Source organism: Tachysurus vachellii, chromosome 2 (assembly GCF_030014155.1).
Source record: "Tachysurus vachellii isolate PV-2020 chromosome 2, HZAU_Pvac_v1, whole genome shotgun sequence".
Classification (NCBI taxonomy): domain Eukaryota; kingdom Metazoa; phylum Chordata; class Actinopteri; order Siluriformes; family Bagridae; genus Tachysurus; species Tachysurus vachellii.
The window spans coordinates 35,002,232-35,028,879 of record NC_083461.1 but is presented as its reverse complement, the minus strand read 5'-3'; the positions used below and the strand labels follow the sequence as shown (position 1 = coordinate 35,028,879).

The 26,648-nt window shown below is 37.7% G+C and overlaps 1 protein-coding gene across 1 annotated transcript; it reads left to right on the top strand.

Annotated features, from left to right (window-relative positions):
- On the top strand, window positions 1-25,083 carry LOC132860765 (collagen alpha-1(IX) chain-like). Its single transcript, XM_060892037.1, has 32 exons — window positions 1-129; window positions 1,070-1,132; window positions 1,912-1,947; window positions 2,029-2,091; window positions 2,940-2,993; window positions 3,383-3,418; window positions 3,687-3,710; window positions 4,785-4,838; window positions 5,043-5,096; window positions 6,010-6,045; window positions 6,140-6,196; window positions 6,333-6,386; window positions 8,231-8,284; window positions 8,387-8,440; window positions 9,012-9,065; window positions 9,242-9,295; window positions 10,007-10,060; window positions 10,276-10,329; window positions 10,429-10,482; window positions 12,215-12,259; window positions 17,274-17,327; window positions 17,410-17,463; window positions 17,635-17,688; window positions 18,993-19,064; window positions 19,526-19,561; window positions 19,694-19,738; window positions 19,840-19,872; window positions 20,060-20,206; window positions 21,337-21,391; window positions 23,097-23,285; window positions 23,465-23,542; window positions 24,806-25,083. Exons 1-32 carry the CDS (start codon window positions 55-57, stop codon window positions 25,003-25,005), a joined length of 2,046 nt encoding a protein of 681 aa, XP_060748020.1. The 5' UTR covers window positions 1-54; the 3' UTR covers window positions 25,006-25,083.
- The last annotated feature ends 1,565 nt before the right edge of the window (window positions 25,084-26,648 follow it).

The following is a 26,648-nucleotide window of genomic DNA, read 5'->3' as shown; positions in this document are numbered from 1 at the left end:
GCCTATTCGTGATTTCCCACACTCAGTTGGAGTGACTTGACCAAGACCAATACCATGCCTCGCGCTACAGGCTTCCGCGAGTCGCTTTATGTGATTTTGTTGGTGATGTGTCTTAGCACTTCTGCTCAGGTAGGATTTTATATACATATATACACCCTGCTGTATTCTGACAGGCAGCCGAAATCAGTCTTTATTTGACAGATATACGGTTTAGGATTTGTTTTCAAGTTTAAAGGAGTGGTTGTCAGAATTTGTAAAATAATTTTCTTATATATATAAAACTTAATTTCACAAATAGAGGGAAAATGTTTAGGTGGCTTTAATAAGTGTACAGTGCTGTACCGTACCGTGCTATACCGTACCGTGCTGTACCGTACCGTGCTATACCGTACCGTGCTGTACCGTACCGTGCTATACCGTACCGTGCTGTACCGTACAGTGCTGTACCGTACAGTGCTGTACCGTACCGTGCTATACCGTACCGTGCTGTACCGTACCGTGCTATACCGTACCGTGCTGTACCGTACCGTGCTGTACCGTACAGTGCTGTACCGTACCGTGCTATACCGTACAGTGCTGTACCGTACCGTGCTGTACCGTACAGTGCTGTACCGTACAGTGCTGTACCGTACCGTGCTATACCGTACAGTGCTGTACCGTACCGTGCTGTACCGTACCGTGCTGTACCGTACAGTGCTGTACCGTACCGCGCTGTACCGTACCGTGCTGTACAGTACCGTACTATACCGTACCATGCTATACCGTACCGTGCTGTATCTTACCATGCTGTACCGTACCATGCTGTACCGTACCGTGCTGTACCGTAGAATGTAAGAGTAAGCTCGAGTAATTCTTATCAGGATATTAAGTTAGCCATAAAATAACCTACTGTCAAAATATATTGGTTTTAATTTCTTCACACCTGCTCCACTGTGTGTATTTTGTGGTAGGCTCTTAAAAGTAACCTATCTCAACGTATGTCACACCTGTCCACCAGACCTGCCGTAACGGGAACAGGTCTATTTTACCTCGGGACTTTGTGCTTCTTTGATTCTATGTTTCTCAACAGAAATATGTGGGTCAAGTCGGTCCACCAGGCCCAACTGGTGTCCCGGGATTCGACGGAATTGCCGTGAGTCAAACTGTAATATTATTGCCTGAATTGCTTGCCTGAAATGTTACTTTATTTACACTGATATTGAAAATTTTAATTTGCAAAACCATATGGACCTGTGTCTCATGTACTGTGACATACATCTGCTACAGTCTTCAGTCTTTATATGCTTACATGCATTAGGTACAAAACATGAAAAATACTCTTTAAATGCAAATAAAAAAGATGCCCATTTACATGCTTGGCCCTCACTGATTTTCTGATGAGCACCCGTTTTTAGTCTAATGACTTAATGGCTGCTAGCTAATGATAGCAGTGCTTTTGGCTATATTACACAATTATAAACTTCCATTACTGTAATCAGTTTAACCATTCTTGTGTACTCCATCTAGGCTAAGATTGGTAATGTAATTCAACTAACTAATTAAGCTCATCATTACTGTTGTAGCAAAGGTTGCTAAGTAAAGCTGTGCCACTCTAACCCTCATAGGGTATTAGTCTAGAGTAGTGCGTACACTAGACTACATTTAAAATCTTTTAATTTTTAAAATGTAAAATGTTTCGAATGCTACTAACATACAAGAACCACCTTTCTAATGCTTGAATATTTATATAGTACCAGTAGACTATAGTCTACTTTCACAGTATTAATTGAGCAGAATGTATATTTCTCCAAGTACCAAATACATACAATATATTAAAGATCGGATTTCTATTTTTATACTCTTTAAAACATGAAATGGCAATGAAGTGTATTTAATTAAAATTGCATGCTTAGGATCACTGTTTTCTTTCAGGGGGAAAGAGGTGAAGATGGAGACGTTGGCTCTGCAGTAAGTGTTGACCTGTTTATTTAATTAAATTGCAGTAACATTTGAAAAAATTTTGTAGATTAAAACAATATGAATTTAAAGGGACTTGATGGTGAGCCTGGAAAACCTGGTTCTGCTGGACTTCCTGGACTGCCTGGAGATGATGTAAGTGCTTCACCAAGAATCTGTGTTCACCGTTGTACAGAGAATCTGTGTTGCACCGTTGAGTTGTACAGTACAGCCATATTGAGAGATATTGAGAGTTATTTTATGTGTTGGTGTGTGTTTGAGATGAGGTGGGTAGTGATTTCTACAAATAGGCCAAAAAAGCCAAGAATATCTCATACCTGTCTGAAGACAAAACACCTTTAAACAATTTTCCCTTTAGTCAACAGTTTCTGTTTAAAAAACATTTTGGATTATGATAATGAGAAATCTGACTGTGACTGTGAACGAATGTGATTTATTTAAGGTCAAATAAAAAATTTCTAGACCATGAACAGTATGTGTCACATTACAGAGCATTTTCTTGTAGTTCTATCTAATCTGTCAAACCAGCAGTATGCCAAAATAAAAAGGAAATCATCTTAATTTGACTCATATACATATTATGAATCATATTTGTTTACAGTTACATGTGGGCATAGCAGCAACATGATAAAACATGCACTGGCATTATCCTAATCTTTTAGGGCAGTGTTTCTCAGTCTAGTACTAGAGTACCACTACGCTCTGCATTTTGTGTTTTTCCTGCCCCTTATACAGTACAGCGCCTTTGATTCAATTATAAGGGTATCTTAAAGACATATTATTTAAGCCAATCAAGCGTAGCATCACATGGCTGATAGTGTAAATATAGTTATGTACTTATATATACATTTTTACAGGATATGAATCTTGAAAAATGGTCTGTATTGTGTCAGTGACTGCTTCTGTTTGCATTTGCTGTATTTTGGTGAAAAATATGTTCTGAATATGTTCTTCCCGTATTTTTGTACCTGTCTTGTCCTTAGGGTTTGACTGGACCCACGGGAGATGCTGGCCCAAGTGGCCCCATTGGACAAAAGGTGAGTGAAATTGCCTCCTTAAATTTCCATTTAATAGATGAGAAAATTGTTGTTAAGAGTAATTCTTTTGGAATAATAAGCCATAGTCCTGTCTGTGTCCCCTTAAAAATGTATATATTTAAGAATATATATATATATATGTATATATATATGTATATATATATATATATACATATATATATACATATATATATATATATACACATATATAATAAAATATATATGTATATATATATATATATATACACATATATAATAAAATATATATATATACATATATAATATATATATATTTTATTATTAATCAAACACATGGTTGCTTATTGTTAACATAATTTTATGAAAGATCTTTTTCATTGTTCCATTTAAATATTTGTGGTATGATTCAGGGAGAGCCAGGAAAACCTGGACATCGGGGAGAAGCTGTAAGTGTTTAAAAAAATCAGATGACATTGCATTCTTTATTTGTCATTACTAGAAAAAAAATTACTGGCCTCAATCAGTGTAATTAACACTTGAAAAAATTCACTTCCAATCTATGTATCTTTTAATGTTTTGGTACAAGTGGGATTAATTTTCTGTTTGACCTTTAACTATTAACTATTTTTGTTTATTTTAAATTAGCAAACATTTGTAAAGATGCAAATTTTAAATTGTGGGCAAATGTGACCAATTCATCTTTCTTCTTTCTAGGGTATTGGGCCTGATGGACCCCTGGTAAGTTTTACTTGTGTTCTGCCTCAAGTATTGTGAATTTTGCTGCCTGGGACTAATAATTTACTATTTGGAGACTATTTCACCGACTTTGAACTGCCGTTGCATCAGTCAGCTTTGTGCTCGGGTCTTCATCGGTGAACATTTTAAGACTTCAGCAGGAATGAATTAATGTTAAGTCTGTAACGAACTCAAAATAACCCTGACCTGTTAGTTTCTCAGTAGCTCTTGGTTGCAGTTACACTCAACTATAAATCTTTGTAAGGGCATTATTTACATGTACTTTCTTTACTGTCCATTGTCACCCAACTAAGAATGTTTTCCCTTCTGAGCCTGGTACCTCTCAAGGTTTCTTCCTCATAGCATCTCAGGAAGATTCTCCTTGCCACCTTCGCCACAGGCTTAGATAGATGTTAGATATGATGATGTTCTACCGCTGGCTGGAGTCTCGTCGACCCGGTTGTCACCTTGCACCTTGGATTGATCTGCATGTTCAGCCAATGTCTCATGGCATTGTTGTGGATGGAGCCGCCTGGTGACTGTCATGCCCTCTTTTGAACCAATGTTGTGTCAAAATCAGGTCTGCGCTGAGTTTACGATGACCCATTAGTTCCTCAGGAGCTCTCGGCTGCACTATTATAAACTGTTGTAAAAAGGACATTATTTACATTTACACTATTTACTGTAGAGTGTCACCCAAATGAGGATGGGTTCCCTTCTGAGCCTGGTTCCTCTCAAGGTTTCTTCCTCATATCATCTCAGGGAGTTTTTCCTTGCTGCTGTTGCCTCCTGCTTGCTCATTAGGGATAGGGATGGATATATATTATATATTATTATATATTTATTTATTTTTCTCTTTCTTCTGTTTTCATACTTCTGTAAAGCTGCTTTGAGACAATGGGAATTGGTAAATGCGCTATACAAATACAATGAATTGAATTGAATCGAAAGATATAAATAGTCATTTAAATTTTAAACTTGCTAAAACCACTATACAGATAAATTGAATTAAATTGAATGAATTGGTTTGACACAATTATTGGACCCAGCAGCTTTTATGATTTATTTTATACACAGGGACCACCAGGGCCTGGTGGACTTCCAGGTGAACTTGGTAAAGTTGGCCCGACTGTGAGTAACTTATTTTAATTTAAACAAAGAAATAAAAACGTGATAATATTTAGTGTATGCTCCCACAATGCAGTAAATAATGTTGACTATGAGCCAATACAAATATAAGTTATTGAATATCAAATAATAGATAAGAAAATTATGCTTAGTGAAGCATAAAATATATGACAAGCAGTTGCTTACAAGTTGATTCTTGTATAATAGGGAGCCATGGGTGTCAGAGGGCCAGAAGGACCCCGTGGGCCAACAGGACCTCGTGTAAGTATCTTCTTTCAGAAAAAAGATACCATGAAATCATAAATGTGAACTCAACAGAATTCATGGTTAGAGAGGATGTAAGTCATTTGCTTAACTCTAGACTAACATTAGAAATTTCCTCACTGTGGGACAAATAAAGGTATATCTTATCTTATCTTATCTTATCTTATCTTATCTTATCTTATCTTACAGTCTAGACAGATATGTAAGATAAGATAGATAGCTGGATAGATAGATAGATAGATTCACATCAAATCAAACATTAACATATAGCCATGAATACAAGAAGACTGAAAAAAGGTCCAAAATAAACAATACATAATCTAATATAAATAAACAAACTTATAAATTAGGCAGTTGTATATTGTGCAAGAAAAATGTGTCATGAGGTTGTTCAATACTACAATAAATTCAGCTACTACTGCTAACATAATAATAATAATAATAATAATAATAATAATAATAATAATAATAATAATAATAATAATAATAATAATAATAATAATAATAATAATGTGCTCTAGTTCTTATTCTGTCCTTACAGTGGGAGGTCAGTACTGTTGTGAGTGTGAGGTGACATACATTCTCATTTCTGTGGATAAGAGTGATTAGTGATTTCAATAGTTACCTTTTTCATTATTTCTAGATGGAAAATGCGTTGAATAAGTACACTGCTATTTTACCCAAAATGACTATATGTAAAAAGAGGTAGCACAATTGCCTCCTCATGGCTAGACTAATTTACTTTCCTTTTCAATAGAGCAAGTGATGTATTGCTGTTTTATTATTTGTAATAAAACATAGTTTGGAACATGTCCGTAACATGTCACATAAATAATATAATAATTTAAACTGCTCTCAAGTAATAATCATAATCAATCAATCATAATTTTAAAAAATCCTCTGGTTTTAGGGTGCTGCAGGCAGTCAGGGTGGGACAATGGAACTGGTAAAATATTTTTATATTTTTTTAATACCTACAGTATACATTTTTTCAAGTGGCTTTTAATGTGTGCCTACAAACTAATCCACTTGCCTTTTAGTGCCCCAATGCGTGTCCACCTGGCACACCTGGCCACCCTGGATTACCTGGCATGAAAGTGAGCAACAAATAAAGACAAGCTTTGAAGCAAATTATGTATTTGTAAAAAGTTGATACTGTACCTATTTTATTGAAAGAAAAAAAGCATATTAACTGCTGTGTATCAAGTCCTGACAATGTTGTTTATGTGACAGGGCCACAAAGGTGTGAAGGGTGAGGCCGGAGAACCAGGTAAACAGGGACACATGGTAAGAACACATTTTTGTCTCCTGATCTTTGTTCTATCACCGACTATGGGACAAATTGACCAACAAGTTCTTGTCAGGGGTACATAGTTGAGAGGCAGAGGTGTTTTAAGTGCCTATTTATAATGCAGGTTTTAATGCAAAATGAATTTGTGGTTCAGCTTTTGATTCTGAAACGTATGCAGCTCTTGTAGAAACTTAGTGTAGTATTACACATTCATTTTGTAATTACACTATGTTTAAATGTTGTCTCTGTTTTTGTTTAGTTCCATTTAAAAAATCTGCAATATTCTTAGATTTAGATAACATCTACTGCTTCTCTTTTGCTATAATTTTATCTAATGCATATATTCATCATGGGTCCACTGGGCAGCCATCCTGTTCACTAACTGTTTATAGTGGTACTGATGTCAAAAGTTTTTTGCAACTTATAAGGAGTTTATTACTATTAATATTCATTAATGTAAAAAAGAAATTGTATTAGGCTTGTTAAGTAATTCATAACTATGTATACCTAGTATATTTATGTATTACTTATACAAATATATAATGCTTAAATCAAGCATTTTGTATAATAATTAGCGATCATCAAAAATAGGATCTTGTCAATTAAAATAGGATCAAGCAAGATCTTGTCAATTTGTTCTTTTACTGACTATGGAACAAATTGACCAGCAAGATCTTGTCGGGGGTCCAGAGCTGAGAGGCAGAGCTGTTTCAGGTGCCTATTTATAATGCAGGTTTTAATGCTAAATGAATTTGGGGTTCAGCTGTTGATCACCTTTTAATTAAGGCAGTAGAAACGTTAATCATGGATATTTACAACTAAGACAGGACCTGATTTGGATATTGGGGCACAGCTCTGAATGCTGGAGTTATTTTGTGAGGTGCACCTTGTTGAACTAATTATTATACCCTAATGCAGTGGTCTTCACTATTTTTTTCATGTGAGCCACACTGATAGGACAAAGTCAATAGGAGAGCCACTTTCACCGCAAAGTATGGCAAGTTATTCAGTCTTCGAGTTGCGGATGATGCATGCTCCACATCAGTTACCTCTTTTGTCACTGTCACATTGCTTTGTTGCTGTTCATTTTGTGCGCGGGATTGTTTGATAAGAAATCGATCCATTTTTTAGTCCGTGTGTACAGTAAACACAAGTTGTTAACTAGCATGAAACACAAACTAGCTTCTGGCAGGCCGCCAAAAACTGGCTATTGCGCAGAACGCAGTGAGTCAGTGACGAGTCAAATAATATATATAAATATATATTATTATTTGTAATAGAGCACATTCGTTTTTCTATGCTTCCCTGATTGTTTTTAATGTTATTTAAATGAAACATAAATTTTAACCACATGATCATATCACGTATTATTTACTGCCATATAAGCCACATGTTAAAGCTTGGCGAGCCGCAGGAGGCTCACGAGCCACGCAATGAGTAACACTGCCCTAATGCAACAACCAGAGAACAAACTATTTGTAATAGGAATTAATTTGCAGTTATTTGAAGGATCCTCAATGTTATTTTCCTTTTATGCAGTGCGTCAGCATAGAGAATATCATTATTTTTCGAGAAAGATGAATTTGTTCTTAAAAATGAAAGAATCTCAAACACAGAATGCCCTCTTTTAGTAATGTAAAAGAACGTCAATGTCCTGCTTTGTTGTTTTTACGTAGCATTTGTCTACATGCCTTTGCCTTTGTCTTTTTGTAAAATGTTTGCTTTTTTTTTTATTTATTTTTGTATATGTAAAAGAACCTTTTGCATTGGAGCTTTTTAATATCTCTAAATTAAGGTTGTCTAAAATATTTTTATATAACTAACAATTTTTTTTCACCAGGGAGAAGTGGGAGACCAGGGTGCCCCTGGAGAGGTTGGAGCCTATGGCTCAAGAGTGAGTACGCCAACATCTCTGTTGTAACCATTGATTTTACATAGCATTTAGACGTACTGTTTCTGAAAGACAGCATTCACAAACTTGACTTTGACCTCTCAGGGTCTGCAGGGGATTCAAGGAGCCACTGGAATTATGGGTTCCAAAGGAGAAATGGCAAGTAAAGGTTTAAAATATTTTTGATCAACAACACTTTGTAACAATCAAGTCCTATATAACTTGGTGACCAAGGCATATTTAGGTGAAAATGGTGGATTTGAGGAGAACATGGCAGTTGAACACAATTAGTTTGTGTACATGAGCTGACACATGCATTCATGTCATTGGCTAGTGTTATTCTGAATGACAGGAAAAAAAATATTGCTTTCATTTTTACCCAGAGACTAACGTCAGTTATGTTATCTTTTGGACTACTAGATGACTTCATGGATGACTATGATATTGTTGGTATTGCACATCAAACTATGACCTGTTCATTTGATGACAGGGCATATGTTTATAACAGATTTGTAGTTAAATAATTTTTTTATCCTTTCTCCTCTTAAAAGTTATTCTAATATTCTTCTATTGCATTAGTTGGATAACAGGGACAAGTCTTATGTGACAATTGCTGTCAAACTTTCTTGGAATACTTGTATTGTTGAGCGCACATGTATTTTAGATGCAGTCTGTAACATTACAGAGTCATTAGGTTTTACGCATTCATGAAATCCATCAATTCTTTCAGGGACCACGGGGCAATGATGGTGATCCAGGTCCTCAGGGGGTCGTTGGTGCTACTGTAAGTATTATTGACACTGTTTTCTTTTTACCTGTTTTTTCATATACCTTCCCTTGTTAAAATGTTATTTTAGACAATAATTGCTTTCAGCGAAGCAATACAAGTGCTTAAATGTGTATATTCCATAGTGTCACAATTATACAAGGTGTGCTAATAAAGATGTGTTTCTTTTAAAGGGTGATCAAGGACAGAGGGGCTTAATGGGAGAATCTGGTCCTAGGGGAGAACAAGTATGTATAAGGAATTGAAATCTCACTTCAGAGGTAGACAAATTAGTCAACCATACACTCTGATTGAGAAGCTTATGTGTCCAAACAATTGCATTTTTATTGTATTGTTTTACTTTATTTTATTTTATTGTTTTATTGAGTTGTGCAGAAGGTTAGCAGTTACTAGTTCAACAGTTAGACAACACACAGATGTTGTAACTATATACTATGTATGGATATACTAAAACAAACATTTTAGAATTAGGAAAACTTAGGTATAGAATGTTTTTAAGCTGTAACATGTTAAGAAAAACACTATGAAGAAACTAAAAAGACACTAACCAGTTTGGAATAATATATTTGATTTCAAAGTTAATGAGAAAACACCACAATTAATAGCAAAAAAACTTTTTAAGAAAAGGATATGTCTATGGCACAGTCATATGTAACTTACCATTCTTTGGCTAGTCAGTTTGGTCCAGGCAACCCAATCTGAGCAAGCACGTTCCTTGGCCCGTAGTCTAGCTATAAGATTTAGAATTTGTCTACCTCTACTGTCCATTTGTAAGTATTTCAAATTGCATTCAATATAAAGCTATTACAAACTGAAATGTCAAATGACTGAATGTTTGGGAAATAAAATGGATAGGTATATAAAGTGTATTTTATTAATGTTAAAGAAAAATGTTTATATTCAGCTGTTGCTGGAATTATGCTAATCTCTATTTTCAGGGATCACAGGGACAAAGAGGCATCACTGGACTTCCAGGGCCAAAGGGTGAGAGTGTAAGTGTAGAGAACCAAGATAAAATCAAATTTATGTAAATTTCCTTTTGTCACTCTTTGTACTGCACTAAAACCATAGCCTAATAGCATGTCTTGCATGTAGCTTACTAAAATGTAGGAAGACGTTTGTTTTCGCTAGTACTGTAGATCACTGTGTCTCAGGTTTAGAAATATTCAATAAATGTACAGTGTTTTAAATTTGTTCGTATTCTTAGGGTTTACCCGGTGTAGCTGGGCGTGATGGAATTCCTGGATTACCTGGAGTTAAGGTACAGTAATAATCTTGGTTTTAGATATGGCATCTAAAATAATTAGTTAAGATAAGTTAGTTAAGTTGAGACTCACTCAGAAAATTACATTTCATATAGGGCAGCCTTGGGAAATCTGGAAACCCTGGAGAGGTCGGACTTCAAGGAATACCTGTAAGTTTCGTGCCTTTGAGTCACATTCTGGCTTTTTGCTTTTTTTTAATAAAATATATGAAAAAATTTGAAAATTTGCCACTACACTATGATTGGCCCAAAGTTGTTTGCTTTTTATTTTCTGCTTCTGAATATTGCCCACCTCTAACTCAGCATGTGGAAAAAGTGAGAGCGTCTACCACAAATATGTGAAATGTAATGCAAAACTGATTGTGGGCAGCAAAAATGACGTTTGAAACATATAGCGGCAGATTCAAGTTGTAATTGTTGGCTTGGGTTGTGTGCAACTAATATCAAAGTAAAAAATATGTGTGAGAAAATATTCTACAAGTGTGCAATGCTTATTGAATGAGTTCACATATGGAACTGCAGATGTGAGGGGGGGCACGGTGGCTTAGTGGTTAGCACGTTCGCCTCACACCTCCAGGGTCAGGGTTTGATTCCCGCCTCCACCTTGTGTGTGTGGAGTTTGCATGTTCTCCCCGTGCCTCAGGGGTTTCCTCCGGGTACTCCGGTTTCCTCCCCCGGTCCAAAGACATGCATGGTAGGTTGATTGGCATCTCTGGAAAATTGTCCCTAGTGTGTGAGTGTGTGTGTGTGTGAGTGAATGAGAGTGTGTGTGTGCCCTGCGATGGGTTGGCACTCCGTCCAGGGTGTATCCTGCCTTGATGCCCGATGACGCCCGAGGCACAGGCTCCCCGTGACCCGAGGTGGTTCGGATAAGCGGTAGAAGATGAATGAATGAATGAATTGAAGATGTGCTAAATTTGTCAATAATCATTTGTGGATATAGGTGTGTAAATATGTTTTGCACTGTAGCAAAAATGCACTGTAGCTTATTTTGTAAAATAGAATTTGCTCATTTTAGAGGAGGATTTGTTTAACTGCAACAAATAATTTGAACTGGTCAAACTGTTGTGTTGTATTTGCCAGATTTGTGGCACACTGTATATGTTAAAAATAGCTTTAATTATTAAGCTTCATTACTTTTATTACATTTATATGACCGGCCTAAACATATCAGTTTGTTATGTTACATAAAAAGCATGTAATGTGTTTTTGATTTTAATTATTTTTGGTCTCCACACCATTAATTAAACCCTGGATATGTCTCTTTGTCACTGTGAAATTATGATGATTGTTTCATGTATTTCTGAGTGTCATTCCATTTTTTTTAATTCCTTTAATTTTTACTCCTGTTCAGATTAATATGTTATTATGTTAAGTTTGTTATTCTCTGACTGCATATGTTGCTACCCAGTACAAACTTTAACAGTCTATTATGGATTTTCTCTAACAAACCTCACACTGAACAATTCAAATAACTTATAATATGTGAACCTCTGTTGTACTGATGTAGATATCAGTAAAGATTTAGTCTGGTATTATATAGATATGTGTAACAAAATGCTAAATTTATATGGCTGCAAGGTTAATTAAACTTGTCTGAGTATTTATTCTTATTTGGACATGGAAGAATGGATTATTCAGTTCCAAATATACGTTAGAAGGAAATACATTTAATCCTTTAATACATTTAATACATTTAATTAATCCTTACCCAGAAATAAAAACAGACATTCTGCAATCTAGCTTCAACTCCTCTTTTCAAATTTTATCATCTTAAAATATTATGGATCTTTTAAACAAATCTTCTAGTTTTACTGTAATAGAGAGGCAGATTTATTTTTATGTGGCAGAATGATTTTGAAACACATGTTTGTTTCTGTAGGGCTTACCTGGTGTTTCAGGACCAAAGGGAGCCCAAGGTGAAAAGGTGAGCAATGGAATTCTTGACTTCTGGATTCTTGATATTTAGAATTGATCATAAAGAAGTACATATGATACAGTCAAAGAAAGTTCCTTTAACAATTGTGTTAATTGTGTGTTTTCTTAATGTTTATGGAACACTTCTTACCGATTATAAGACTATTTTGTAAAATAAGGTTGAAATGTGCCATTTTCATATTATGTAAATTCCTCTATTGGTTGTGGGTCAATAATTTTTAAGACTTCTAAAGATCATGGTGCCCAGTCTCTTAGTGTTTATGAAATATTCTTCTTGCTTATGAGAACAATCTAAAAATGTTTTTGTTTCTTCTTATGCAAAATTTACAAATGGCCGATGAAATACATTACAGTAATAAACAACTTAATATAACAGAAATTCTATTAATTAGAAGAGTTAGAGAATAAAGCCAGGAGGAAAATGAATATCATTATTTAAAGTAATCATATAGATATAACTTGAAAGCCCTTCATTGCTATAAACTATCTTGCTGATCAAACAAAATATTAATTGTTACTATATTATGTGTGTATTAATACATTGAACACATATTAAAATGAATATACCAGACTTCCCATTAGGGTAAACATTATACATTTTTCTTTTTACATTTGGATACTTTTTATTGCTAATTTATTGAAGAAACATTTATAATTAGCAAATATAAAACAAGACCCAAACTTTACATATGACTTTTTTTTTGTAACTTTCAGTTGTGCTTTGACTCCACCATATAGAGGTGTATACTGTACAGGATGTAGCAAAAATTCCATATTCTACATTCAGTCAAGCTTTTTAATTTACACTTTTCCTAAAAATAAGAAATGATGAAGGATCACATACTGTAAGTAAAATAAGAAATAAAGAATACCCACAAGCTTAAATATCAATTCAACCACTTACTTTTTTTTTTTTACATAACTGTTGTAAAGAGGGGGGCACGGTGGCTTAGTGGTTAGCACGTTCGAATCACACCTCCAGGGTTGGGGGTTCGATTCCCGCCTCCGCCTTGTGTGTGTGGAGTTTGCATGTTCTCCCCGTGCCTCGGGGGTTTCCTCCGGGTACTCCGGTTTCCTCCCCTGGTCCAAAGACATGCATGGTAGGTTGATTGGCATCTCTGGAAAATTGTCCCTAGTGTGTGATTGTGTGAGTGAATGAGAGTGTGTGTGTGCCCTGCGATGGGTTGGCACTCCGTCCAGGGTGTATCCTGCCTTGATGCCCGATGACGCCTGAGATAGGCACAGGCTCCCCGTGACCCGGGGTAGTTCGGATAAGCGGTAGAAAATTTATATGCTAACACAGCTCTGTGGTCCAGGATTTCTAATTGTTTATTGTGTATGCAATTAGACTGTACATTTTTAGAGTTAAAGGAAACTACAGAGAATTTTCACAAGACCCACGTTCTTCTTCTACTGTTGTCTTTTCCTGTTAGGGGTCACAACAGCGAATCAGCTGTTTCCAACTAAATCTATCCTCTGCATTCTGTACTCGTGCACCAATTAACTTCATTTTCTCTCTTAACACATCTATACTGTATATCTCTCCTTGGGCCTTCCTCTTGACCTCTTACCTAGCAGCGCCAACATCCTTTTATCAATATAACCACTCTCACTCCTCTGTACATGTCCAAACCATATCAATGTAGCCTCTCTGACCTTGTACGCTAAACAGCTTACCTGAGCTGTCCCACTGATGTGCTTGTTCCTAATCCTGTCCATCCTTGTCACTCCTATAGAGAATCTCAACATCCTCATCTCTGCTACCTCCATCTCTGCCTCATGTCTTTTCCTCACTGCTACAGTCTCTAACCCAAACAGCATAGCTGGTGTACCGTCCTGTACACCTTTCCTTTGATTCTTGCTGACACTCTTCTGTCACACAACACCCCTGACACTTTTCTCCACCCACTCCAGCCTGCCTTAACTCACCACTTCACCTCTTTTCTACACTCCCCGTCGCACTGGACAGTTGACCCCAAATACAGTACTTAAACTCCTGCAACTTCTTGACCTCAGCCCCCTGTAACCTCACTGTTCTACTTCCCTCCCTCTTGTTCATACACAAGTATTCTGTTTTACTATGACCGACTTTCATTCCTCTTCTTTCCAAAGCAGACCTTCACCTTTCCAGGTATTCCTCCACCTGCTCCCTGCTCTCACCACCAATCTCCTTGTCATCCGCAAACATTACTGTCCACGGAAATTCCTTGTTGACTTCGTCTGTTAACCTGCCCATCATCATAGAAAACAAGAAGTGACTCAAAGCCGATCCTTGGTGTAGCCCCATCTTCACCATCAACTCCTCTGTCTGACCTACAGCACATTTCACTGCAGTCATACTCCTCTCATACATATCCTAAACTACTCTGACGTACTTCTCTTCCACTCCTGACAGTACCATAGCTCCTCTTCCTCACTTATTCTTACTAATATTTGCCATTTTCTGCTCTAGGATATTAATCTCTTCCTCCCGTTTTTTCCTCTCATTTTCCTCATCTTCTCTGCACACTCTCCTCACCTGTTAGCACCTTTTCATCATTATCTTTAATTACTCTTATCTGTTGTACATCCTTCTTATCTCTAGCTCTCTGTCTCGTTAATCCAGTCCTTTTCACCTTCCTTTGTGTCTAACCCGACATAGCCTTTGCTACGTCCCTCTTCACTCTGCACTGTAATTCCTTTTAATCCTGTCTATTTTCTTCTGTCCTTTCTATGTCCCACTTCTTTTTAGCTAGCTCCTTTGCAGTCACAGATCTTTCTCAAATTGCCTTGTTTACATAGAATGTAGTCTATGCCTGTGTACTCCTACCGCCACTCTCATATGTAACTCTATGTTCCTTTCCTCTTCTGGAAATAAATATTAACTACAGCCATTTTCATCTTCTTAGCAAAGTCCACCACCAGCTGTCCTTCTACAGTAGGTTCCTTTCCTTAACACCAAACCTGTCCATCACCTTCTCATCACCTCTGTTCCCTTCAGCAGAATGCCAATTGAAATCTGCTCTAATCACTACTCTCTCCCATCTCAGAATACTCTCTATCACCTCATATAACTCACTCCAGAATCTCTCCTTCTCTTCTAACCCACAGCCTATTTGTGGAGTATAACCACTGATGACATAATAAAAGAGTTTTCATCCCCCTCCAAAACTAAATATCTCCTTCCACCTGGTCTCCTGCACACACAATATATCTACCTTCCTTCTCTCTATCATGTTTGCCAGCTCTTTACCTCTCCTTGTCATTGTACCAATGTTACGTGTGCCTATTCTCAGACATAATCACGTGCCTTTCCTCTTCTTTCTCTGTCTACAAACCCTTCTCCGTCCTCTCCTTCCTTGACCAACAGTAGTCCATTTTCCACTGCCGCCATGTAGGTCAACAGTGCCGGTGGCTTTTGTTGTTATCTGGTATGGAATTCCCACTAATGATTTGCATGTTTAAATTTGGCATTTTTTATGCCGGATGCCTTTTCTGACGCAACCCTCTCTATTTACCTGGGCATGGGACAGGTACAGAAGTCACTGGCTTGCAACCCCTGTGGCTAGATTACAAGACTCACAATATTGTGCTTTATTACTAAGTGCCAACCCCAACTGTGTTTGTGGTTAACTGATTCATATCCCATGTACAATACCAAAAGGATAGGAGACCCCCAACTTTGATTAAAAAACTGGAAATAATATTCATCATTATGTGAGGAAAAAAGTTCTCTTAATCACTTAATAAATTAAACATGTTGTTGTTCTTAGGGGGGAGGGTGGCTTAGTGGTTAGCACGTTCGCCTCATGCATGGTAGGTTGATTGGCATCTCTGGAAAATTGTCCCTAGTGTGTGATTGCGTGAGTGAATGAGTGTGTGTGTGTGCCCTGTGATGGGTTGGCACTCCATCCAGGGTGTATCCTGCCTTGATGCCCAATGACGCCTGAGATAGGCACAGGCTCCACGTGACCCGAGGTAGTTCGGATAAGCGGTAGAAGATGAATGAATGAATGAATGAAGTTAACATCCAGCAAGCAAAAAATATTTTAGAGCAGGCTTTGTGTTTATAACAGCAGGTTTAATAAAATGATTGTTTTTTTGGACATTAGCAGCAATTTGATTCAAGATAATGCATGCATGGTACAGATTGGGCAGCATCTGTGCTACTTGAACATACTGTATCTTCTCCCTAAATTAAAGGCACAAATTGGGCAGATGATCTAGCTCAGAAACTTGAGACATGTCTCACTGTCAGAGGACATTGGCCTTATCAGCCATCTGCACACTAACAGACAATCTCCTGCACATTCCCCATGATGACTACTTGTTTTTTCGTTAAATGTGACAGACAAGCAGTGCTGATAAGTATCACAGTTCAAATATTATGATGATATTCAGTAAGGTCGAAGACTAAACCACAACAGTAAATCAGTAGAAAACAATTCTTTATTATAGACTTTACTTTATTCATTCATTTACCTGAATAAAGTATGAAGCAAATGGGCTTTCATTGATAAGTGCAGGGTAACTGTGAAACCAAAGGGATCTTTTGCATGCCTGTGCTTCTAAAGGCTTTTGTACATGCTTCAATATTTGATGCACTGGGAGTTAGAGTGGGTTGTGAATTTACCTCCTATCTGTTATGGTGATTTTTACTATACTTGTTGAAATAGTGTATTTTTAGGTAATATAACATGTACTTCCCAGACTCAAGATATTTTTGCTCACATCTTGCCAAAAGAATATAATAATATCACAGAATAAATATTATTGCATAGATAGATTCAGTTTGGGTGTACTGAATAGCTGTGAAAATTATGCTGATAAATGTCTAACCCCCAGAGTTCCTCATGCACAGTGGGAATTATAGTCACATGCTTTTCAATATATAATGCATACAGTGAATTGTTGGGAGTATGTAACGCTGTTCTACAGCCATATGGTGTTGTTTCATAATTTAAGCACAATACTTTGTTTAAGAATTTGATTTTATTTAACAAATGAGAGCTTTTTTATTGTAGGGCAATGCTGGAAAGCCAGGCCTTCTTGGAACTATGGGATCTGCTGGGAAGCCTGTAAGTTGGCCAGAACCTATGTAATATCACAGCAGTTAAAGATGCTAGTAGTAAGATAATCTGATGTTACATTTCAAACAAGGGAGAACGTGGAAATCATGGAGAAGTTGGACCTGTTGGCCCAATTGGTGGATCGGTGAGCACTAACTAGCACTCCTTCCTATATGGGCATATACATTTGTTTTTTACATGTATTCTTCTTCTTCTTCTTCTTCTTCTTCTTCTTCTTCTACTTATTATTATTATTATTATTATTATTATTATTATTATTATTATTATTATTATTATTATTTTATCTTCCTTTTAGGGAGATAGAGGTGAGCCAGGGCCAACTGGACCTATGGGGAACCCAGGATCTAGAGTAAGTGCTAAGTGTGCATGTGTGTCCGTAACCTTTTGTATGAATACTAGTGTCCCATAATAGGTTCTGCTTGCCTTAATATTTTGAATTTCCCAATGACATTTGGACACCAGATGGTTTTCTTTAGTACTGTTGTAGAGTCTGGTTTATAATTGGTCATATATCTGTGAATACTGTCACACTCACTGCAGCGAGGGAGGAACACAGAAGAAAGGCACAGAGTCAGGGATCCTGACAAAAATAGGGGTTCTTTGTACTGTTCTTGATGCCAGAAAGAGAAATGAAGCAAAATATTAATACAGAGTAGCAGTGTTGCAGTTCTGGAAACTTAAGCCCTTGTAGGTGGAATGCAGGAGTAGTGAGCCAGTGGTGAGGTAGATCCTAGGAGCATGGATTCGGCTTGGCAGGTAGGGGAGCATCGTTCTTTGTCACACCATACTGTACACCCTGGAAGGGCAGGTAGAGAAACAAGATGAGCATTACTTCTTGATGAACTCAAGGGCTTATCGCCCCCTACTGCTGATCCTAGGTCTCTTCAGCTGTCTTTTCCCAGAGTGTGCAGTTTGAGGCCACTCCTGATTGGTCCACCGTTTTTTTTCTAATTTATAACTGTGCTGGCCTTGGTGCTGAAACGTCGCTATCTCTTCCACACTGTGGGCCCAGCAAGGCAAAGAACGATCTGGTGTGGTTTGCAAGCAGCTGTGTGTGCGTCACAATACCCATTAATAAAGACTATGCCAGCCTAACCAATGATGGCCATATTTCCAACATCCTTCTTAAATGATAGTTTAGTCAATGACAGTTGGTGGAAACCTTTCCACTCACATTTTCAGAAAATGTTTAAGTGCCCTCTTTTTATATGGATAGAGATTTCCATGGAAAATGTACACGGTTGTTATGCAGAACCTATTCTTAAAATGTTTCTTTTTCAAATAATTATCCAAATTGATTTGTAAAAGTGAAGAAAAATGTCATAAATGTTTCATAAGAAAGTCTACAAAAGTCTAAATAATGTAACATTCTAAGAAGACACCGCAAAATTATATTTATGAACGGCTTTATTTTATAATAACCCTAAACTCCTAATCATACTCCTCCTAAACTCATTATTTTTTCATACAGATGGAGCATTTAGGTGTTACATTTAGGTGTAATTAAATGATTTATTATTAATTAAATGAAGTAAACAAGTCCACTTTTTTAAAAATTAGCTATCAACAGACTGTAAACAATTGTCCACTGTGTCATGACATCATCTCTGAAGTATTCAAAGGCTAATAATAAAATAAATGTTTTTTTTGCAGGGCTCTAAAGGTGACGCTGGTCTTCCTGGACTTCCTGGATCACCAGGCACACCTGGAGAGAAAGGTCAAAGGGTAAGAGCCTTAAAAAAATCCCATTTCTCTGCTTCTGCAGAGAAGTATCTCTAAAGATCTGGTGAGAATCAAACATCTATATTCCAATTTTTTATATTCAGACAATAATGTTTCCTGATATAGAAATGGCTTTAAAACACATTTACAGGCTTGCTATCAGGCCCTTAATGGGCTAATGACTAATCTAAAAATTTAACTAAAACTAAGATATTCTTTGAAAAAAAATTGTTTTCTGTGTTGCTTAGAATTTTATATAAATATTTTGAACATTAACATGATTTAGTGTTTGCAAACATGAAGACTATATTTGTGAATTTCCCTCCCTCTAGCTTTTTTTCATCAAAAGTAAACAAGCAAATGGTGGCAATATGGTTTAAGGAGTGCATTTGTTTAGTTCAGAGGTATTATTTATCTTCTTGTAAAAATAATCTTTTTGTTAATTTTCATGAACAATTTATTAGGGGGACCAAGGGGAAATCGGATCTAAAGGAGAACAGGTGAGGTTTTGATCTGTTTATAGATTTCTTTATCCACATCAACCTGCATCAGCTTAATAACACCAAATGCATAGCATGCTTAGCATGCCAAGTAATATGATATTATTTTTCATTGTGGTATCTTTATTCCAGGGAGGGCAAGGTGCAGAGGGATCCCCTGGAGACAAAGGAGATGTTGTAAGTTAATAACTTACACTGATGAAATAAACTTAGACTAATATATAAATATACACTGTTGGATGGATATGTATTATTCTGCTTGTGTCATGTCCATTTAGGGGGAGCCTGGAGAACCTGGACCTAAAGGAACAGTAGGTTTTCTAATGTGTATTTGAGCCATAATGCTGCTTTTTATAAAGACTAATAGTGACTATATTGGGATAACGTTAATTACAATTTTTATTGAGATTTGTTTTGTTGTAATTAATTGTGGCCCGTTTGTTGTATTACATTTTTTAATGCTTTTATATTTTAATTTCATTTTTTTCCCCATCTTAGACTGGTAATCCAGGAGAACGTGGGAACAGAGGCCCTGAAGGTGCCCGTGGGCAGCCTGGCATCGAGGGACCCACAGGTAGTCCTGGACCCCGTGGTGTACAGGGGAACCGAGGAGTTCCAGGTCCTCGTGGTTCTCAGGGCCCTGCAGTAAGTCAACTATTTGACTATTTGAAGAGTTTTTAAAACTTAATTTTAACAGGGTTGTTACATTAAGAAGAACTGTAAACAAAACCCAGTAACTTAAAACCGCCAAAATCATGCAGGTAAAAAGTGTTGCCCAAATTTATAACAGATAAATGTAACATATGAAAAGAAATGAAGTGATTAAATGTGGGACTCAAGCATATTAGTTCAGCATGCTTTTGATTGTGGCACATCAGAAATCATTGTCAGTCTGTGAAAAGATTATCACATGAAGGCCATATACATCACAGGAATATCCATATACATGACCAGGAAGTCAAACCTACATTGTTAAAATAAAAAAGAGGCATGTGGACTGAAAACACCCAAAAACTTAGGTGTGCACAAAACAACTGCTTTGGAAAGGTGAGGTGGTCACCATCATGTTATATGTTTACATTTATATAGGTAGCCAATGAGCCATTCATTTTATGTGCAGGATTTAATGTCATTATCATTTAAGTATCATTGATACTCTTCACGGGGGGGCACGGTGGCTTAGCGGTTAGCACGTTCGCCTCACACCTCCAGGGTTGGGGGTTCGATTCCCGCCTCCACTTTGTGTGTGTGGAGTTTGCATGTTCTCCCCGTGCCTCGGGGGTTTCCTCTGGGTACTCCGGTTTCCTCCCCCGGTCCAAAGACATGAATGGTAGGTTGATTGGCATCTCTGGAAAATTGTCCGTAGTGTGTGATTGTGTGAGTGAATGAGAGTCTGTGTGTGCCCTGCAATGGGTTGGCACTCCGTCCAGGGTGTATCCTGCCTCGATGCCCGATGACGCCTGAGATTCGACAGGCTCCCCGTGACCCGAGGTAGTTCGGATAAGCGGTAGAAGATGAGTGAGAGAGTTATAATGATAATTATTGTGTATGTCTACTCATATGTAAAGAATAGGATAGCTGATAGTTGCAGGGTTTGTGAGACATATTCTTCATGTTTTTTGTATTATTTTGCATTAGAAATGTCACATGTACAGTATGTGACTTGTTTTGTAAATCTGATGCCTATTATACCTAATTTATCAGAGGTATGCCTACTTTTACCTGTCAAATAAAAGAAAATGCAGTATGATTGAATGTGATATGTCTGTTTACAGGGGAAAGGGCCAGGTGATCAGAACATTAAACAAGTTTGTATGCGAGTAATGCAGGGTAAGTGTGGAGAACAAAAAAAAAACCTGAAAACTTTGCTGAACTTTTCAGACAAGAAAGCAGATGACAACACTGCTGGAGAAATATTAGAAATATTTTACTCTCTAATGGAAATCACCTTAAAGGATCAAGTTAAACATTTTCCATTTTCAAACATTAGGATTTAAAGTATTTCAAATGTAAAATAGTTGCATTGCTTCCAGTAAAAATGAATCTCTTTATTTAGGTCTTTCTCAGTTATCCCGCTTCAACTAAAAAGTACTCTAATTTGTTAAAAGCATTATATGACACCATGCATAAAGCACCTATTGTAACATGGATTGAGCAGGATCCATATGCTGTGTACAAAAACACGTTAATAAAATCAGGCAGACAAATCCAAATCAGCAGAGCAAAGTCATAGTCACAAAAACAGGGAAGAAAACAGCTAGTGATGAGAAGTTCGGTTCTCTTCCGCGAACCGGTTCTTCCGGACAGTTCGTTTTATTGAACCAGTTCAATAATAGAGTTCACCAGTTTTTTTACGTCCTGACATAATGACGCAATTCACAATGAAAAGTTTTGAAAAGTTCTTTGTAATCATAACTTTAGTTGAATACGTTTCTTACATTTAAGTTTTGCAACTAAAACACCCAGTACAGGCACTGATGTGCAAACGTGTGTGTTTTACGTGTCTTAAAGATATAAAGTTAATAAACTAATCTTCATCAACTTACAAAAACTTACAAAAAAAAAGTATAATTTTGAAATGTTTCTTTCGCTCCATCAGTTGTTTCAAAAACTAATGCAACTGAGTTAAACACTCATACGTCGAAAAATACATTAAATCATAACCATTTACATTTGTTGCTGTATCAGTTCAGTGATTTACGCATGCGCAGTAACAACAGCTCATCGGTTCTCAGTATGTCGGACGCGTCCGAAAGAAACAGTTCTCAGTTCAGTGTACTGATGATTCGCTGTATCAGTTCAGTGATTCTACAGTAGCATGAACAGTATCAACAGCTCACCGGTTCTCGGACGCGTCCGAAAGAAACAGCTCTCAGTTCTGTACTGATGATTCGCTGTATCGGTTCGGTGATTCACGCATGCGCAGTATCAACAGCTCGAACTCGCAGTTCTCGGCACAACATGTCTCAGTTCAGAGTACAGGAGTTACATATACTCCGGGATATTAGTTTATTTAGAGTCGGAGGTGCTGTCAGGCATGACCGAAAGTGAGTAACTTTAGTAACTTGTGGATCAGCGCTGACTCAAGACGCGAACTGTTTAGAACGAATCAAAAGGACGAAGGCAACAGTCAAACAGAAAAGCAAAAGGTTAAACTGATAATACTTTGTATTGCATAATGGCACAAGCATGGTTTATAAGTCTGTAAAAACTGGAAGTGAATCTCTGTGAACTAAAAGATTCAGTACTCCGTCGAGGGTTTCCTCTGGCGGTCAGGAGGTTGCGCTATTTTAATATCTATATTGAGACCATGCTTGTTCTTGGTAGTATTTGTGGTATAGTGGCCTTGATCTACATACATGATAATGTAATATTTATATATAATGGTATATGATACAATTCAAAGTGAAATGCAAAGTGACCTCATTTTTGTGCTAACAAAAGCTGAAAGTGGAATGATTTTAAACCTAAAATTAAAATACAATGTTGGCAGAGTTGTTCAGGCAAATTTGACAATAGGTGTGTTTTCTTATAGAGCAACTGGCCCAGCTAGCTGCCAGTCTGAGGCGGCCTGAGTCTGGTGCTATTGGTCTGCCTGGCAGACCTGGGCCCCCTGGTCCTCCAGGTTTGCCAGGAGACAGTGGTTTCCCTGGACAAGCTGGTGCAAGAGGACTCCCTGGCCTCAAAGGGCCTCCTGGAACAATAGGTCTTAAAGGGCCTAAAGGTGGGGAACTGTTTATTACATACAGTTTGTTGTGACTCTCATTAATAGCTGACTAACCAAACCATGTTTTTTTTTGTTAGGCACACATCAAGGAGAAAGTGTTAACAACAATAGTTTGTTGTTGGAATAATACCAGTGTTAACAATATACATTTAGAATTTATACATGTATATTTTCAGGTGAAACCGGAGATAGAGGAGATAGAGGGCAAACTGTACGAGGTCCAAAAGGGATGCCAGGACCACCTGGACTGCCAGGTCAGCATCACTCTGATGTCAATTCACCTTGGAAATCTATAATCACTGTGCACTTTATTACCTGTTCACTCAAACATTCAAGCAAGTCATACCAGACATCAGAATAAAGAAAAAATGCAATGACTGTTACTTTGATCATAGCATGGATGTTGATACCAGAAAGGCTGGTTTGAATATTTTCTTAATCTTAAACTGCTGATCTCCTTGGAATTTCACATACAACAGGCTCAATAGTCAAATAAATCTCAATTCCTCTCGGCAAGATGTTGGACATTCTTTTGAAATTCTGGTCCATGTTTACATGCAGATCCTCCCACTGTTTTTCCCAGTCTTTAGCTGTCCAGATTTGGTGAAACTGTGCCTACTGACAGAAGTGGAATCTGTCATGCTCTTCTGGCATGGTCATATATGTGTGAGAAAACAGCAGTGCCTAAAAACATGAGTTATTAAATAAAACATAACACAAAATTGAGGGGCATGGTGGCTTAGTGGTTAGCACGTTCGCCTCACACCTCCAGGGTTGGGGGTTATATTCCTGCCTCCGCCTTGTGTGTGTGGAGTTTGCATGTTCTCCCCGTGCCTCGGGGGTTTCCTCCGGGTACTCCGGTTTCCTCCCCCAGTCCAAAGACATGCATGGTAGGTTGATTGGCATCTCTGGAAAAATTGTCCGTAGTGTGTGATTGCGTGAGTGAATGAGAGTGTGTGTGTGTGTGTGCCCTGCGATGGGTTGGCACTCTGTCCAGGGTGTATCCTGCCTTGATGCCCGATGACGCCTGAGATAGGCACAGGCTCCCCGTGACCCGAGATAGTTCGGATAGAAAAATGAGTGAGAGAGATAACACAAAATTGTAAAAGCCTGGAGGAAAACACTTGGGGGGAAATAAAAGAAATTGAAACTAAAAAAAAACCAAGACAGCGACACAAAACAGAGAACACAATTTGGGAAGAGAATTAGAGACAATGGACAGGTGTTTAAAGGTGGGAATTAAGGCTAGGGCAGGGCAGACTCATAAACATAAACGTAAACAAAAACACACGGTACAAGACGCAACCGCCAGAATGTTCCCTATAGAACTCCCCTAATGTTCCAACAGGTAAAATGTCCAGGCATGATCCTTACAATATGCCGCAAGGTTTGATATGTTTAGTTCAAGAGATCAGAAGCTATAAACCCATGTGTTTATTTAAAAAAACCCTGATCAAGAAATCTAATATGGCTAAACATATATTTCCCTACTTTATGCTTTTGCTTTGCTTTTTTAGGTGAGCCTGGTAAGCCAGCGTATGGTCAAGATGGCCATGATGGTGGAAGTGGTTTACCAGGTCTTCCTGGACAGCCTGGTGTTCCTGGACCTCCTGGCCCTGCAGGACCTTCTGGTCACTGTGACCCATCAGCATGCAACTTAGGGACTGCTTCCCAGTCTCTCACAAACTATGACCTTAAAGGGCCAGCTGGTTACTGAGGTTTTTTTTCTGGACACAAAAATATAGACAGTATGTTGTGTATAGGAGTATTGTTTTGTACTTTTTTTTACATTAAAGTTCCCCATAAAAAAAAACAATTAAATAACTGATATTATGTTTAATAATAAATTGGTAACTTATTATCAAGTTTTTTTTAATCTATGATCTATTACAAGAGGGCAAGTGGGCTTCAGGAGACTTGTTGGAACTAGAACTTATGTTAACTAGAAGCACAAGATGGGACCCCGGGCCTGGATAGCCTACTACTTTAGTACTGGTTCCCACAACAACACCACTTTAACAAATATTTCTTTTACAGAACATCTCCCCTGTTAAATAAAGAACACCCATCTTTAATTCTTTCTATGCAAAACACAATATATTCTAATAACTTAACCCATTATCTTTAACCTTATTTCTGAAACTTTTTTAACTATTTATCCTTTCCATTTTACAAGTCCACCCTCTTAGGATGCTGTGACACCCTTCCTAGGTAACTTATGAATTATTTTAATTTGGTTGGCAACATGGTCAGGTATGGGCTGCTTATTTCTCTCAGTCTCTGTATTCGGTGTTGGCACTTATTGTGAATGATGAATCGGACAGAGATGAGCCCGGTTTCCCCTAATCACTCCATCCTCTGTTACAATCAGGTAAGATCTCAAGACTGATGACCGCAACACCACAGATCCCTTTATTTTAACCAATGGTAACCAAATATTATACCCTGGCTGCAAAGCTGTCTTTCGTTTCCTTTTGTTTCTTGACATAAAACCCCTCTCAGTCCAGGCGAGAGTGGAGACAACTTTTTCTGGAGCTGAGGTAAGGTAGTGTGATGTTGCCTTCCCATGAGCAGCTGTGGTGGCAAGTATAATGCTTCCTAGCAGTGTGGAACAATATACTGTATCAGTACTCTTTCCATATCTCCTCCTCCTTTCCATGGACCTTTAACAGTACCCACTGCATGCTCTGCTTCTCAATATTGCTGGTGGAAGCAACGGGCTACTTGTCACGATAACAAATCGATGCTCAGTTGCAAAGTCTGAAGATATCTGAACTGTAGTCTGGGGCCTATTGTCAGACACTACTACTTCAGGGTTGCCATGCTGATTGAATACCTCCTTCAGAGTTGATATGACTTTGGCTGAGGCAGACACTTCTTGCTAACACAAGTCTTGCTAACTCGATGTACCGAGAAAAGTAGTCAACAACAGGGAGATAATTCTCTGTCTCCCAGAAGAAAGTTCAGTTCTGATGTGTTGCCTTGGTCATACCGGAATGAAAGTTGGCAACAAGGGCTCGCTCCATGTATTCCTTTGTTGAGTACAGACACTACATCTTTCCACCATCTGGCTAATATGTACTGACATCCCCGGACGCTATAAAGACTGTTGAGCTCTGCCCCTGCATTTTTTAAAATCCCTTGGTGGCTCTCATGAAGAATCTTCAGTATATCTTGTCTCATGGAACTGGGTATGACAATCATTTGGTCCCCAGCTATGGTGGTTTACATAAACAAGGCTGGAACATACTGTATAGCAGGAAAAACAAAGCTGACTCCGCCAGTACTGCCAGTCCGGCTGGCCAGAGAAAGGTCACTTGCAAAACAAATCGTTGATATATTGGCAAGAATATAGCAGGC

Coding starts and splice junctions, on each gene's coding strand:
- LOC132860765 (XM_060892037.1), top strand. CDS start 55: ATGCCTCGCGCTACAGGCTTCCGCGAGTCGCTTTATGTGATTTTGTTG. Junction 1,948..2,028: donor ATGGAGACGTTGGCTCTGCA/GTAAGTGTTGAC, acceptor ATGAATTTAAAG/GGACTTGATGGTGAGCCTGG. Junction 2,994..3,382: donor GTGGCCCCATTGGACAAAAG/GTGAGTGAAATT, acceptor GGTATGATTCAG/GGAGAGCCAGGAAAACCTGG.